The 17893-nt window shown below is 36.2% G+C and overlaps 2 protein-coding genes across 3 annotated transcripts in view; one reads left to right on the top strand and one right to left on the bottom strand.

The window, feature by feature from the left end:
* The window catches only part of NUP62CL (nucleoporin 62 C-terminal like), a 111023-nt gene that overhangs the window by 7538 nt on the left and 85592 nt on the right, over positions 1-17893 (top strand). The gene's annotated exons all lie outside the window — the stretch shown is intronic.
* The window catches only part of DNAAF6 (dynein axonemal assembly factor 6), a 47250-nt gene that overhangs the window by 29158 nt on the left and 199 nt on the right, over positions 1-17893 (bottom strand). The window contains exons 1-4 of one of the 2 annotated variants that reach the window (XM_006162078.2): positions 17565-17636; positions 16822-17007; positions 8601-8756; positions 1961-2033 (exon numbers count right to left, since the gene is read on the bottom strand). In XM_006162078.2, the coding sequence (XP_006162140.1) occupies positions 1961-2033; positions 8601-8756; positions 16822-16848 (256 nt within the window). In that variant the 5' untranslated portion in view covers positions 16849-17007; positions 17565-17636. Of the gene's footprint in view, positions 1-1960; positions 2034-8600; positions 8757-16821; positions 17008-17564; positions 17637-17893 lie in introns of those variants that run through there. The other variant, XM_027765757.1, reaches the window with a different exon arrangement.

Below are 17893 nucleotides of genomic sequence, written 5' to 3'. Positions count from 1 at the left end.
TTCCAAGTAAAGCTCCCTCCCTAAGGTAAAAAACTAAAAAAAAAAAAAAAAGTAGATAGGTTGTAGTAAGCTTCTAAAAACTCAGTTTACATTTGTTATAACTATTATAGAATCAAATGGAGACTCGTATTTGGTGCAGAACATTATTTTGAGTCCTTTTAAGTATTCCCCAAAGTGTACCCAATTGTCAGGTCTACAATACTGCCAATTCTTTTAAAATTTATCTGCTTCTATCTATATAGCGTAAGCTTTGCAAAGCCTAAAAACAAATTTATATTTAACATTTTACACATGACTCATTGCCCTCAGAATTTAGAGATTATTAGATGTACATTATCAGAAATACAGGCAGCACAGAAATATATTCAGAATTGAACTAGTCTGCCATGGAGCGAATATCTCTCAACTAAGGCAAATAGCCTCTTGAGTATGTACAGCAATGATAATTGATATTTAAAAACCATCCTCAGACCTCATTTTAGCCATTATTTTAAACATTTTCCCAGATAATATCTTTCATAATTAGCTAAATTGATGGATGCAATTCACTTCTCTCTGTCCATTCTCTAGTAACTCTGTTCATGAACTGCAGAATTAAATTTTTAAAGATTTATGAAATGTTCAACTCTGTGAAAATGTATAGACCAAAATGCTGGAAAACATTTTAAAATTTATTTATTCTCGTTTGTTAGACCTGTGATTTTATAAGTAGCCCAATGGACTTTAATTTATAAGCATTTCATCATAAAATAAAATTGTGTAGTTATTAGTTTTATTTTCTCCTCCAAAAGTCTAGTATGTCAATCAGGGTAGGGACTCTCTCTATATTGATCTCCAGCCACTATAGTCTCAGAGATGATCTACCATCTGCTACATAATAAGTTCTCAATAAACAATTATTGAATGAATAAATTAATGAATTCTGAGAACTTGCCAGAATACATGAGGGTAGAAGGTGAAGGAAAATCTTGGTGACATTAAAAAAAAAAAAAGATGGGGTCAGCAGGTGGTATAATGGTTAAGATTCTGAACTCCTCCATGGCCCAGTGGTTTGAGTCCCAGCTCTGCAGACTTGAAAACTACACCAGGTGCACGTGTGTGCGTGTCCAAAATTCCAGGAGGAGAATGGAGAAAAAGGAGTTGTGGCATGACTTTCCCTCCAAGGGTGATTTCTCACTTTCCCTCTCACTACTCCTCTCTGTCTCTCTCTTCTCTGGCAAAAACCTTTGAAAAATTAAAATATAAAAACAATTTAATCACATCAACTTTCTTAGTCTTCCATCTCATAAAATACGCCAAAAAAATGTAGACAATTTAAGGTAAATTGGTAAATTTAAGGTAACTTCCATTATTATGAAAAATACTTACCTTCAGTAGTAGAGTAAAAACAGCATCTTTATATGTAAATGGCTGTTCATCATTTCCATGTTTATTTTACATCATTTCTTTCTTTTCAAAATTTAATTGACAAATAAAATTCTATATATTTACATGTACAACATGATATTTTGAAATATGTATATATTGTGAACTGGCTAACTCAAGCTAATTAACACATGTATTACCTTAGACTTACCTGTGTGGCGAGAACACATAGTATCTACTCTTAGCAATTTTCGAGTATACAATGCATTGTTATTTAGTTCATCTTAATAAGTACTAGTGTTAATTTGTATTAATCTCTTTATAACTTTGCTATCAAAGAAAAGATATATTTATTATATTGATCCATACTGGTTTATTAAAAAACTTACCAAGGCCAGCAGGTGGTGTGCTGGTAAGGGCACTGGACTCCCACATGACTGACTGCAGTTCAAGTCCTGGATCTGGCAGCTTGTTATCTCATTTTCTCTCTTTCTTTTTCTGTCCCTTTTTGGTGAGCACGTGTGCCCTATAGAAAATTAAAAGGTAATAATCATAAATAAAATTAAATCAATAATTTTTTTAAAAAACACCTTACCTTTGAGGCTTTCTACTTTCGGTGGTCCAATATTCCCAGGACCCATGGCTCCAACAGTAGATGAACAATTTGACTGAGGGAGAAGAAGAAAGGTCCAACGTTCTGTAATTACTATAATATTTGAATGACTACTAACACTTTTGAATTTGATAAGCTTTCCATTCAAAAAAGCCTCAGAGCTTTTCAGTTTAATTAAACATCATTGTTATACAACAGAGAGATAAATGCCTAGTACGTTTTTGAATGTGCTATCCTTGTCCTTTTAAAAAGTATTTTGTTTAATAGACTCCAGAGTAGAATTGATCTTTGGTCAGACTAAATCTTCAGTTCCAGCTCAGTGAATCATGTATCCCTGGGGATAAGTGAATGAGCCATATTCATCTCTATGAAGGTTAGAACCAAGTATTAGTATAAAAGTATCAACACTTTGGAGTTTTGGCAGTATCTGGTCATAGTTAGATGAGGGACAGAAGTATGGAAAAGTTTTACAGAAATAAAAACTAGCCATTAAATAGAAGCTAAGTATTTAGATTTTAAATGATCCATTCAAAAGCCTTGATAACTGCTTTTACTTCTTTTCACTGTGAGCAGGAAACACTTCTCTACCCCAGTGCCTCATGACAATTAATTAATAGTGTCAAATACATGCTGAGCCACTTCAGTCTTCATAGAAGTAGAAGTTTATTTTGCAATTTTCTGCATAAGTGTTCACACCCCTACACTACTGACCCTGACTCACAAATACAAGAATGAACTCCAGCTAAGTACAACCGATATTATACCATGTGTACAGGGGCAACCACTTCTTCGGTCCCTCTTAGGGACTCTTTGATATTTCAAGAAAATCTGAATTTCTTACTAATTATTTTTGCTAATTTCATACTCTGTGTTTCCAATTAACTTCACTGTTGGCAGTCAAAAAATTTTTGTCTCCTCGAATTCTGGCAAACTAACACTTCTAGCTCTGCTTTCTCAGGCTCCTGCCCTTATCTCCTATGACTTCAGACATATACCAGAGTTAAAATGTCCTATTCATGCAAGGAGAGTAGTGTCTGTCCTTGAAAGCTGGTGGAAAAGCTCACCTGGGTCTTTATTATGCTAAACTATTCCAACAGTTATAAATCAGAAATTAATCTATAACATTTCAACAGTGTCTGAGACAGTAACTATTCCTTTCCAAAAAGAAGTTTCAAAAGTGCTATGTCTGCGGTTAAGATGTTATAGGCTTTTTTTTTTAATCCCAAGACATTGTTCTGGACATTTTAATTTCTCTTTTTAAGCAGTAAGGTCATACAAATGTGTAGTACTTTTCTTAAATTATATTAATCATCAAAACACTAACAGTCAATCAGGATAAAGCATATCCGGGAACATTAAGGGCCTCTTGTTTTGTCGAGTGGCTCCTTCCACAGAACATTAAAATCAGTAGGTAAAAATTCTTGATGATTTTTGACAAAAATTGGTATGCTTTCAATAGCAGAAGAGAGGGGAGTTTTAATTTATTAACTTAATGAAAATAAATAATTAAAAATAAAAATTTCAAGTGAAAAGATGGAATAGGATAATAAAAACCTTAAAAACCATCTGGCAATTGTTTTCTGTAAGAACATCATCTGAGTTTCTACCATGAATCCACAGCCAATTATCTGAGCAATTTATCACTGCAATTCATGCCACTTAGCAATATGTAAGAGAGTTAGAACATCCTTGTTAAAATGTCTGCGAAGAGTAGTGAATCTTATTCCCCACAGGTCTTACGATCCCTTCACGAGTTTGAAAAATAATAGACACACACTCTCTTCTCAGTCTCTCAGATTCTTAACAATTCGTGTAGAAGAGGGGTAGTATAGTGTAAATGAACCAATGTGTATGCAACAGTTATCTTCTGTTTTCAGGTGTTATTTTCAAAAACACATCACTCTTGCAATCATTCTGCAGTTACCAAGATTAATACATGGTAAAAAATGAAAAACAGTTTCTCTCCTGGAAAATTTAATAGTTCATTAGAAACATTAATTATTCTTCCACTGTGCTGATACTTTAATTCTATACATCTAATGATATCTGTACTGTAGTGTCTGAATGACCAACTATCTCAAAATTGCCCAGATATGTAGAATCATACATTACTAATTCTCCTTTATAAATTCTATAATCCAGTAAAATGACATTAGTCTCTGTTACATAGCACTCATTTTTCCTCCCAGGAACACCTTTATTTGCAAATAAACATCTCCAAATATAAATGCCAAAGAGAGAAGAATTCATAATGGGATAAATCCTTATCTCTGAATGTGCTTCAGTTGCAAGTTTCACTTCACTTTATTCAAGATCACTGTTTCTCAAGCACTTAATATACTTTTTCTATATTGCATATTTCTACCTTTCCCAGGATGTAGGCTCCAGAAAAATTATCATTCTGCTATTTGAACAGAAGTAGCAGCATAGAACTTGCCTTTCCAACTTCATAACCTTTTCTCCTGTGTCCCATTTGTAGCATATATTCAATGTTGTTATTAATGTCCTGTTTTTCTTTATTTATTTGGCCTCTACTAAGACTTTTCCTTGACTAAAACTTCCTAGTTCCTTAGTTCCTAATCCTGACTCTGAACTGACTCAGTTCCTCTGTTCTATACATTTATTTTGATTTCATATTTGATTTAATTAGGCTCTATTTCATCTAAGTTCTTCCTGGAGGATAGAAACTCAACTCAGTGTCCATATGAGTCACTGAATTTGAGCCTAGTAAGAATATACTTGTTCAGGGCCAGTGGGTGGTGTGGCAGCTAAGGCACTGGACTCCTATATGGCCAATTGGTTTGCGTCCGAGACCTAGCAGCTTGAAAATCACACTATGCATGTGTGCATGCATGCCCAAAATTCCAGGAGGAGAATGGAGGAGAGGGCATTGTGGCATGGCCACACTCCCTGGGGAGTGATTTCTCACTTTCCCTCTCACTGTCTCTCTCTATCTCTCTGATGAGTGCACATAGCCTATGGAAAAAAAAAAAACAGCAGTTGGCATAATGGTTATGTCGCTGGATTCCCATGTAGTCAACCGTGGTTCGAGTCCCAGACCCGGTGACTTAAACTCACACTGAGCACTTGTGCATGTATGCACAAGATCCCCTCGGGGGCGGGGGGGGACATGATTTCTCGCTTTCCATCTCTCTGTCTCTCTCTGTCTTTCTGGTGAGCACACACGCCCTATGGTAAAAACCTCACAAAAAAAAAAAAGAAAAGAAAAAGAAAAAATGAATATACTTGCCACTTCTTCGGTCCCTCTTAGGGACTCTTTGATATTTCAAGAAAATCTGAATTTCTTACTAATTATTTTTGCTAATTTCATACTCTGTGTTTCCAATTAACTTCACTGTTGGCAGTCAAAAAATTTTTGTCTCCTCGAATTCTGGCAAACTAACACTTCTAGCTCTGCTTTCTCAGGCTCCTGCCCTTATCTCCTATGACTTCAGACATATACCAGAGTTAAAATGTCCTATTCATGCAAGGAGAGTAGTGTCTGTCCTTGAAAGCTGGTGGAAAAGCTCACCTGGGTCTTTATTATGCTAAACTATTCCAACAGTTATAAATCAGAAATTAATCTATAACATTTCAACAGTGTCTGAGACAGTAACTATTCCTTTCCAAAAAGAAGTTTCAAAAGTGCTATGTCTGCGGTTAAGATGTTATAGGCTTTTTTTTTTAATCCCAAGACATTGTTCTGGACATTTTAATTTCTCTTTTTAAGCAGTAAGGTCATACAAATGTGTAGTACTTTTCTTAAATTATATTAATCATCAAAACACTAACAGTCAATCAGGATAAAGCATATCCGGGAACATTAAGGGCCTCTTGTTTTGTCGAGTGGCTCCTTCCACAGAACATTAAAATCAGTAGGTAAAAATTCTTGATGATTTTTGACAAAAATTGGTATGCTTTCCATAGCAGAACAGAGGGGAGTTTTAATTTATTAACTTAATGAAAATAAATAATTAAAAATAAAAATTTCAAGTGAAAAGATGGAATAGGATAATAAAAACATTAAAAACCATCTGGCAATTGTTTTCTGTAAGAACATCATCTGAGTTTCTACCATGAATCCACAGCCAATTATCTGAGCAATTTATCACTGCAATTCATGCCACTTAGCAATATGTAAGAGAGTTAGAACATCCTTGTTAAAATGTCTGCGAAGAGTAGTGAATCTTATTCCCCACAGGTCTTACGATCCCTTCACGAGTTTGAAAAATAATAGACACACACTCTCTTCTCAGTCTCTCAGATTCTTAACAATTCGTGTAGAAGAGGGGTAGTATAGTGTAAATGAACCAATGTGTATGCAACAGTTATCTTCTGTTTTCAGGTGTTATTTTCAAAAACACATCACTCTTGCAATCATTCTGCAGTTACCAAGATTAATACATGTTAAAAAATGAAAAACAGTTTCTCTCCTGGAAAATTTAATAGTTCATTAGAAACATTAATTATTCTTCCACTGTGCTGATACTTTAATTCTATACATCTAATGATATCTGTACTGTAGTGTCTGAATGACCAACTATCTCAAAATTGCCCAGATATGTAGAATCATACATTACTAATTCTCCTTTATAAATTCTATAATCCAGTAAAATGACATTAGTCTCTGTTACATAGCACTCATTTTTCCTCCCAGGAACACCTTTATTTGCAAATAAACATCTCCAAATATAAATGCCAAAGAGAGCAGACTTCATAATGGGATAAATCCTTATCTCTGAATGTGCTTCAGTTGCAAGTTTCACTTCACTTTATTCAAGATCACTGTTTCTCAAGCACTTAATATACTTTTTCTATATTGCATATTTCTACCTTTCCCAGGATGTAGGCTCCAGAAAAATTATCATTCTGCTATTTGAACAGAAGTAGCAGCATAGAACTTGCCTTTCCAACTTCATAACCTTTTCTCCTGTGTCCCATTTGTAGCATATATTCAATGTTGTTATTAATGTCCTGTTTTTCTTTATTTATTTGGCCTCTACTAAGACTTTTCCTTGACTAAAACTTCCTAGTTCCTTAGTTCCTAATCCTGACTCTGAACTGACTCAGTTCCTCTGTTCTATACATTTATTTTGATTTCATATTTGATTTAATTAGGCTCTATTTCATCTAAGTTCTTCCTGGAGGATAGAAACTCAACTCAGTGTCCATATGAGTCACTGAATTTGAGCCTAGTAAGAATATACTTGTTCAGGGCCAGTGGGTGGTGTGGCAGCTAAGGCACTGGACTCCTATATGGCCAATTGGTTTGCGTCCGAGACCTAGCAGCTTGAAAATCACACTATGCATGTGTGCATGCATGCCCAAAATTCCAGGAGGAGAATGGAGGAGAGGGCATTGTGGCATGGCCACACTCCCTGGGGAGTGATTTCTCACTTTCCCTCTCACTGTCTCTCTCTATCTCTCTGATGAGTGCACATAGCCTATGGAAAAAAAAAAAACAGCAGTTGGCATAATGGTTATGTCGCTGGATTCCCATGTAGTCAACCGTGGTTCGAGTCCCAGACCCGGTGACTTAAACTCACACTGAGCACTTGTGCATGTATGCACAAGATCCCCTCGGGGGCGGGGGGGGACATGATTTCTCGCTTTCCATCTCTCTGTCTCTCTCTGTCTTTCTGGTGAGCACACACGCCCTATGGTAAAAACCTCACAAAAAAAAAAAAGAAAAGAAAAAGAAAAAATGAATATACTTGTTTTTTCACATTGTAGCAAAAAGAGAATTTTGGGAGAAGTAAACCAATATTGTATGTTCATGGAAGATAGTTTATTTATGGTAATCTGGACATAATCACAAAAACTTCACTAAAACAATTTTATGCACATCAAGATACTCTGTTATGGGATTTCTGCCCCAAATTTTGTTTGTCTTATCATCTGACAGCCAGGTTTCACTGATATTTAAAGGGTAGGAGAATGGAAAGCAAGGAGTTATGTAAAAGTACACTGTAACCTTAAAGTGGCTAGGGTCAATTCAGGAACTCTTCTACCCCAAATTAAGTCCATCCTGTTGCTGCAAGCCCTGCTGTCATTACCTGTCCTGACCCCAAATACTACTCAACTAATTAGACTGCATAGCTCTATTTGAGCATGTACAGGGAACTCAATTTAAGTAAGCTGAAGCTAGTTTGTCTTGCAATTTGGCTCAAAATATTTTCTATTCTGTTTTTGCATGTAGAGAAATTTCAAAAAATTAAGAGACTAGTGCTTGGGGTCCAATTAATACAGTAGCATCAACAATATTTGTCTCATAGAAATATTATCTAGGCTAAAACAGTCTTAGTGAACACTCTTTGCAAGGGTTGTCAAGCATTCTTTGGCCATAAATATAAATGACAAACATTTTGAAATGTGGCTATTGCTACCATAGTTACAGAACGATTTTCCTATTCAGTGTTCAGGTGGTTTAGAAAAAATATAATTATGTTTGCTAGAAATGTACTAGAGGTTATACTCTCATGAATAATCAGCTCTGCAGTCTCCTGTGACTATATCAGATGACACAGCCCTGCTCCCACAGCAAGGTGGGAACAAGTTGTTCAAATACAGTTCCACAGCATCCCATGAAAAGAACTAATTCATCTCTTAAGTATCTGGCCACCTGTTCAAAGTCAAAAGGATCCTCTTCTTCAGTATTGAGTAGTTTAGAGAGGGCTTGCAGAGCAGAAACTGAAGTAATAGCCTCAATTTCCATATTTTCAGATTCTGTGTTTTCCGTCTCCATATTTTCAGTTTCTGTAGTTTCAGATTCCATATTCTGAGGAAGAAGATAATCAGAAAGAGATATTTTCACTTTTTTCTTTTCTTTAAGACACAAACTTTTTAAAAAAAAATGCTTTTATTTCCCTTCTTTCCCAGGCACTTTGTAGACTCTTATTCTTTGAAAAATCCTTGTAAATTTCTTCAAGTATGTGTATTTTTCTAACTCAGAGACGTGGGGCAGCAAGTAAACTCAAACATTCAGTCTTCCTTACTAAAACTTTGCATTCAATCTCGCAAGAATAATTCTCAGGTTTTAGTTTGCTTAAGAATCACTTGGGAGAGTTGTTTAAAAGATTTTTTAGCCCTACCTCTAGAGAAAATATATGTACATCATGTAGATTATGTATCACTATTTGGGAATGTGTTTTTTTTTTTTAAGATTATCTCTCTCTTTTTTCTATCTTTTATATGCTGTTTAGGCTGTATGTTTCATTGAGTGAACTGAAAAAGATGTTGCTTGGGGAATGTGCCCTGATGACCCTTACTCACTTTTGTCTAAGTCAGGCCTGTACCTTTTACTTTAGTCAATTCTTAATTAACCCTTGATGATGCCTAGCATTGTATTGCCATTTGAGAACTCTAATGGGTTGGTTTATTGACTTCAGTGAAAGGTCACACATGTGAAATACTTGTCTTGTGATTATAACAGTGAAGCTCTAAGTTTATTGTGGAAAGTTTAGGAAATAATACATTAAAAGTATAAATAAGGGGGTCAACAGGTGGTGTGGTGCTTAAGGCGCTGGACTCCCACGTGGCTGACTGTGGTTTGAGTTCTGAACCCCGTGGTTTGAATCTCACACCCAGTGATTTCTCATTTTCCCTCTCTCTGCCTCTCTCCAGTGAGTGCATGTGTCTTATGGTAAAAACCTAATATATATATATATATATAAAGAAGAAAATTACAACTACCTGTATTCCTACCATCCAGATATCAATCTTTTAAATAATCTCTTCAGTTGTATTAAGAATAAGAAATTTAGGATCTTTAAAAATCTTAGAAATATCAGACTTTAATGAGTTACCTGAATTGGGCTTACTGTTAGTGATTCGGGCATAAATATAACAGGAATTTTTTTCTAAACTTCTGCTTTTTTATTTTTTTCTTCTCACTATTTGTGAGAGAGAGCATGTGCTTGCCAGAGAGAGAAAAAGAAAGAGAGAGACAGAAAGTGAGAAATAACCCCTCAGGAGGAATAGTCGTGCCACAATCTCTTCTCCTCCAGTCTCCTCTTGGGACTTTGGGCACTCATGTACATGTACCCAATATGATTCTCGAGTCACAGGATCTAGGACAAAAACTGCTGAATCAGCCATATGGGATTCAGAGCCTTAACTTCCATGCAACCTGCTGGCCCATTTGCTTATGTTTTTTTTAAAAAAATTACTTTATAAAATTAACTTACAAGACATATTAGAACTTTTATTAAATGATCCACAAAGATTTTTGCATTGTGCATGGAACAGTAATACAAAGGAATTCTCAAACGTGTACTAGTATAGTCATCTTTCAAAATAATTCTCCATGCAAACACTGTTTTACAAATCTTCTACTTTCTTATTATGTTTTACAATTATTTTTAATTTCTTTTTAAACACAAAATTGATCTTAATACCTATCATAGATGTTAAATATTGAATTGCTCTGTACCTCTAGCATAGAGGCTGTCAATCAAAGTGGTGAAGAGTTCGGCAGTTACACCGCTTGCATTTGTATCCATCATTTACTTCTTAGCTCTGTGATTTCGGCACATTGTTTTAACTCAAGACCTAATTTTCTTTATTTGTAAAATGAGTATTATAAAAGTGTCTATCTCTTAGTGCTGTTAAAAGGATTAAGTAGCTTAATACACGTAAAAGAGCTTGGAACAGTGCCTGGCACATAGTAAACACTCAACAAATGTTAGCTATTATTAGTTCTTTAAAAGTTTAATTTTGCTAGGCATGAATATCACTTCTAATAATGATGATGAATAAGTTAATGATAAAACTCATTACATTGGAAACTCATTAAATTGGAAAAGGTGAAATAAAAGGTGATAAAACAATCTTCTCACACAGTATGATCTGTTAGTCTGCTATGGAAATGAATAATTGACACATATTAAATTAAACAAAGAGGCTCCTATTTACATTTTAAAATTCCTAGTTGATTATGTGTTCATTAAATATTTACCTAACAGTAAAAGCAAAAAGTTTATTGAAACTTTTTTTTTTACCTTTGGCATTGAAAGGAAAAAAATGCATCCAGGTGCCAGATGCAATGATGTAAGTAGTATTTTGAGCTAAAATTGTACAAATGAGACATTTACAAACCAAATATAAGATAAATGGCTTATTATACTAGCATTACTTACTCATAAAATTTTTGGAATGGTCAAATTATACAGTGTAGGTGAAAGAGTTTGCTAAAATATTAAAAAGCTCTATAAAATGTATATAATGTAAAAATATTGGCACCTAGTACCAATACTCATAGATAGCTGATCATGAGGCTTCTGAGAGCTCAATGGTGGGCTGCTGAGAGGACAATAAACCAGGATCAGTAAAGCTAGCCTATAAGAAGGGTATTCAGAAAATCCAAGTATCATGTTTGAGGGAGCAGTCAGAGTTGCTATTCCTGTGGTCTTATCTGTTTGGCAGGGACATGTCAGCAGTTTGTTTCTTCAAGGAAGAAAGGTTAAATAGTTGTGATAACAGGGAGGCCTATTTAGAGTGAAAGACCTTGACCCATGATGGGGAGTAAAAGAGAGTCTAGTTCTTGAGGATTATGAGGGAGTTGGAAACTAAAGGTTCAGAATAGGGTAGGGCTCAAAATTCCAGCTGGAAAAGAGAAAACAAACCAGGTGTTGCATCAGGGGCTTTCTCATGTCACCTGAACACAGTGGAGATTATCAAGGAAGGTTATGTTTTAGTGGGTACACAGGATACTGGATTTAGAGAAAGCATATTAATTCTAAATCCCTATCAGTTAGTTGGGAAAGAATTCTATCTTGATTCTCATTAGGTGAGAGGCAGTGGGGAGCTATACCTGTAGACTGAACGCCTTCATTAACTAGGCTGGAACAAAGTCAGCAGTTGATGAATACTGAATACAACAAGATTAAATTCATACGAATGTTGTATTCTGAAGTAGTCACCTTGGAAGGTTATACACTGATGTAAATTATACTCAAAATATTGTGGGATTTTTCTTTTTTTGTGGAATTGCCTTCGTATGTATCATCAAGAAAATAGGTATCATTATGGTATCATTCAGTTTAATTACAGAACACATTTGTCTCCAAGTGATTTTTAGATACATGTAGATATCACATTTACTTTCAAATACGAAGATTTGCTTCTTCGAGGATATTCAAAACAATGCGCAACGGCTTCAAGGATATTATAAATGAGTGATTTAAGAAGTAATATGAGGCCAGCTGCAGTAACGCAAGTGCTCCACAATGCTGAGGCCCTATAGCAAAGTCCTGATTTTGCATCCCAAGACCTCTTTGTTACACGCTGAGCGCTTGCTTGTCTATGGTCTTTGCTGGCTGAAACTGGGGATGCACTGAGGTATAAAGACTGTTGGCAGTGCTTGCCTCTCTTTGTTTCTCACAGAAGAAATAAATAAGTGAACTTTAAAAATGAAAACAATATCAGTAATTGCAACATTATTATTGTAGTATAAGTAAATGAGCCCATCAGAGTGACTACTTTGAAGGAGATGCCACTCTTTGGGATGCATGTTTGTAATTTTTAAGCAAATCATTCACTTTTTTAGTAACATTTTATATATCTGAAACATATTGGAAATTGAACTTTTTCACATTTTTCAGTTTGTTTTTAATAATATTGAGAAAGGCAGATTTTACATGATAGCTTCAAACCAACCATTATACATTAACCGAATTTTACACAAGCCTTTTGAAAAAAAGATCTAAAAATTCACGTAGTTATTGGTATTATATAACATCAATTAAGCACCAAAAGTGTACTGAGAGCTGTACAAAAACACAGAAAAGACAGTCCCTAACTTCAAGGACACTCAATGCTTTAAGATCTTGCACATAAAACGTCACCTTACATTTCACTCTTTTATTCATAAGGCATAAATAAATAAGTTTGTTGCAGAGCCAGCAGGTGGCATGGTGATTAAGGCACTCGACTCCCACATGGTCTATCGCAGTTAGAGTCCTGGACCTGGTGGCTTGCTTTCTCACTTTCCCTCTCTCTCTCTCTCTCTCTGGTGAGCACACATGCCCTATAACAAACAATAATAATAATAGTCACAATTAAAGAAATAGTTATTTTTTAAAAAGTTTGTTGCATTTGTCATTGTTAATTAATAAATAACTAATGCCCCTTTCCCTAATTATACTAATAATTACTCATATCATTGCATTTAAACACAGATTTCCATAGAGCAATATACAATTATACTGATTTGGTATTCACAGTTGACTACAATAGGAATTGGACTTCTTAAATTCTGACTGGACTCCCAATTATGCTGACATAAAATGACATGGATTCACGCTATAGCTAAATTGGAGTAGAAATATAATAAAATGAGCACTTCAAAATAGCTTTTACCATATCAAATGTAGTAATAATCTGTAAACACAAAAGAATAAATCATGGCAAGTTTGTTGATATTATATTTTTAGAAACAAAAGAATTACAAATGTTTTGTGAGTAATTAAAAAGCTCAGAAAGCACCAGAGAAAAACAGTTATGTAATATTTTTGGAGACACTTCCAAATTCAATGGAGAATCAGTCCTGTGGCACAGTGGTTAGGGGGTTGTATAGAGGAAATTGCATCCCACATGGCTAGCCAAGGGTACAAGTCCTGGCTCTGTTGGATTGAAAAAACGCACTAGGTACAAGCCTGCCCAGGATCTTGATGTGATACGGAATTCAAATAAAAAGGATTAAGGAATGACCAGGTCTTACTGGGTGGGGAAGTGCTCTCTCTCTCTCCCCACCCCCTCTCTTGGGCATACATGCACACACATCCTCTGGAATTAAAAAAATCAATGGAAATGAAGATTCTACTCGTTTTTTTAGAAGTTTAACAAATTACGAATTTATAAACTTTATTACAAACATATTTATTAAAGTTCACTTGATACAAATAGATCACATTTGAAAAACTAAAGCAAGATGCCTTGCCTTTTAAAAATTAAAATGCAGCGTTATTTACTTGTAGGAATATCTTTTATTTTGTAAATTTGATATACATTCAAGGTCATCCCTAGTCTGGCAGTCAAGGTCCTTCAGGATATAGCCCGGACCTGTTTTTCTTGCCCTTCCTTCCTATTATTCTCCTACATGTAGCCTGCATTCTGTTAAATAATGAACTGCTTAATAAACATACCCTATAATTTCCCACCTTCTTACCTTGGAGGGTATTCTTTTTGCCTAGAGTACTTAGGTAGTATAAAGATTTTTTAAAGGAAAAACTATTTGAACTACATTGCCTATGTTTGGATGTGGCACTGTCAAATAAATAAGCCAAGAATAAATTTGAACTATAGAACATTTTTAGTAAGACTTTCAGTAAAAACAAAATATATTGCTAAATAATTTACTTGATATTTTGTTATTTAAAAAATAAATTTTCTAGGCCCTTTGATTTTCTTTCTCTCATTCTCTTTCGTTAAGCTAATGTTAATGGCAATATTTTTCAGACAGACCCTTTGATTTTCCCACATCAACCTGAGCCTTTGAGGACTTCACAAATTAGAGGTGGTGTAGAGGGATCTGTCTTGGTAGAGGGATCTGTCTTAGCCACAATGAGGTAAAGAGAGAGAAACTCCGGAACCAGCTCATTACTAAAACAATGGAGCCAGTTAGGGACTAAAAATATTTAATCAGAATAGCTCCAGACCCAAGTCACTTAAATAGTATCAGTAACCCTGGGATTAAGTTAAACTCTGGTTGTGAGGCTGGAAACATGCTTTCTATTGTATTTGCCTCCATCCACAGTATCAATAAGGATGGCTCTTCCAGCTACTTGGGAGGCTGAGGCAGGACAATGGTGACACAAAGAGATCCTGTCTAAAATACTATACACACACACACAATCAGGATGGCTCTTTGACTTTATTTGGAGAAAAGCCTTAAATCAGTGCAAAATGCTGAATTACAGACTATTTGAAAAGAAATAACATTTTATTAATTTATGTATATATGGTACATAAAATCAGGGTAATAAAAAAAAAAATCACCAAATAGTATCCTTCTGGAACTTAAGTAAATAGGTAAAAACATATCCCTATGTAAAAATATGGACTGTTTATAGCTGAGTGATTTCAAAATATCCAAAATCCATTTATTCTCTAAATAAATTTGGCATTTCTTCTGTAACTTTATATATAGTGCCTTATTTAGAAATTCTGGCATTAAAATTCTTCTGAAAACACTAAATAAATATCATGTCTGCCTAAATTAAATTATAACGTACTGGACTGGCAGGTGGTGTGGAGGTTAAGGTGGCTGGATCCCAAATGGCCAACTGCGCAGTTTGAGCCCTGAACCTAGCAGCTTGTAAAACATGCCTTGTACAATGTGTGCATACCCAATATCCTGAAAGGAGAAATGGAGAAGGGATTTCAGCATGGCCATCTCCCATGGGGGATTGTTTTGTCACTTTCCAACTCACTGTCTGACTCTCTCACAAGTGCATGCACTCTGGCAAATTAAAAAAAATAAAATAAAATAAATTTTAAAAAATTAAAACAAACAACTATACTAGCTAATTGATTCTCTAATTTTTTTTAACATTTTGACAAATATACTCATCAATGATTTCCTGAAATATACTCATCAATGATTTCCTGCTTATTAAAAATAATTCATTTTGAGTGTCTTTATATCATCAAAATGGTTTCCTTTTTTACGTCTGACTTTCACTTGCATCAGTTGTACCAACTCATAGGTAATTATGATAATTTAGAGTTTTTATTACAAGTTTAAAATGTATCTAGTGGAACATGCTTTTTGAAAGTGCCTGGAATCTTTCATAAACTTAAAGGTCAAGAAATTTGCCTCTTTTGATTTAATATTTTCTCTGTCTCTTTTTTAGTCACTCATTAGAAGTCTATACCTATACCATCTCAATCCTTTTTGAAAAGTGAGTTTTACGTGGACAGGGAAATCTTTAATTTCTATTGAACTCATCCTGAATTATCAAAAGCTGTATACCGCAACATTTTAGACAAACCTAATGTAAATATCAATAATTTTTCCCATTGTTTCTCTATCCTGGTCTCATATTCCTCCTGTCTAAAAAGGATATGAGGACCGCTCCATGACCTAGTGACTAAGGAAGCAAGATTTCACACTGCTAACTGCTTGGTTAGAGTCCCCCACCCCACTTTTTTTTTTTTTTTTTTTTGGGGTGGAGAGGTTTTTGCTATAGGGCACGTGTGCTCGCCAGAAAGACAGAGAGAGACAGAGAGACAGAAAGTGACAAATCACCCCCCAGGGGGATGGCCACTCCACAATCCCTCCTCCTCTTTTCTCCTCTCGGGATCTTGGGCACGCACGTACACGAGCCCGGCGTGAGTTTTAAGCCACGGGGTCCAGGACTCAAACCGCGGTGGACTACATGGGAGTCCAGCGACATACCATTATACTAACTGCTGGTCCCCCCCCACCCCACATTTTAAGAATCCAGGAGTCAGTGTGTTCGCCTAAAATCCTGAAGGGGGAGATAAAGGAGGAGGGATTGAGGCTGACGCTTCCCCATGGAGGAGGGGTTCTTTTGTCTCTCTCTGTCTTTGTCTCTCTGTCTCTCTATGGCGAGGGCATGCACCCTCTATCGCGCGCGCGCGCGCACACACACACACACACACACACACACAAATCATTTGATTGGGCACATTTTCTCTCACTACTTTGAAAATTTCTCCCCAAGTCAAAAGACTATTTCCTTTTTTCATTTCTTAGGAAACCGTCTCTGTTCTGAATCCTTATCACAGCAGGAAGCTCTTAGGAGAAACAATCCCTATCTCTGGTCAAACTCCGTTCTCTCTCCTTACCCAGATTGAATATTTTTGACACAGTTGCTTACCTTTTGACAGGTACCGTCAAACGACATATATGATACTTTTACTCTCCCAGTCAGCTCTTGGTGAATATCAGGCTTTGAAGTCTTTTTACACTATTTCCCAGTGCACTAGACGCAGATCGTACTGCTTTCAACTCGTCAGAGGATCTCACCAAACTCCGTTGGAATCCTCGGGCCACTGTTCAAGTTCTAGAATACAGGACATTGTTCACGTAGTGAGTGGCAAGGGCTAGATTTTATTCAGTTTGGACAGTGTTACAACTCCCCTCTCCCCCAACATGTCCATCCAAGGCATGCTAGTTGAGCATAAATCATGCCTGTACATGTAAAATTGAAGGTACAGTGGCTGCTCTAATTCGTAACACCAGATCTATCTATAACGAAGCATGATTTACACTCTCAAATTTTAATGGGAAGGGAAAACCGGCGTGTGAGTTGAAAGAAAGGCCAGTTGGGAAGCCTTCAGATGTTCATTCTGGCCCTCTGATAGTCGATGACCCCTCTCTTTTATGTTACAACGGTCTCATCTATCACTCATGTCCTGAGAGATTGACTTCTGCGAAAACAGCGTCTGGCTTCTAGTGTCTCGGACAGCCGAATGTAGGGAACGGGTCTTCTCTACCCGGTACAACTATGGCTTTCGGAGTATCTCTCAGAGTTCTAACTATCTAGAGTTCTCCTTAGTTTCTCTGATAAGCAGCTAAGGACCCTCGTCTTTCCCCCTGCTGAGATTTGGGTTTCCTCACCTTGATCAGTTTTCCGGGCGCTGGCTAGGCTCGGAAAATGGACTGTGGCGAGCTCCGCGTCTCTCGGTTGCCTGAGTAACAACTTTGTCCCGCCCTCTTCCCTCCTTGGGTTCCCGCTTGACTTTCCTGGCCTATAATGGAAGACTTCCCTTTGTAATAGCAGCAGAATCAACCAATCCAAGCCCGTCCCGGTCAGGGTCAATCGCCGCCCCTTCTAGTTAACTAGGTCGACCCCATTTAAACTGATGTCTGGGTTAGTGTGGCTTCAGCCGGACCGGCCTGCTGAGGAGGCGGGTTCTTTCCTTCTGGAGTGGGTCCAGGTCCGCTCC

The sequence above is a fragment of the Tupaia chinensis genome, unplaced genomic scaffold (genome assembly GCF_000334495.1).
Source record: "Tupaia chinensis unplaced genomic scaffold, TupChi_1.0 Scaffold139696_1, whole genome shotgun sequence".
In the NCBI taxonomy this organism is placed as follows: domain Eukaryota; kingdom Metazoa; phylum Chordata; class Mammalia; order Scandentia; family Tupaiidae; genus Tupaia; species Tupaia belangeri.
This window is presented reverse-complemented; position numbering and strand designations above follow the sequence as displayed.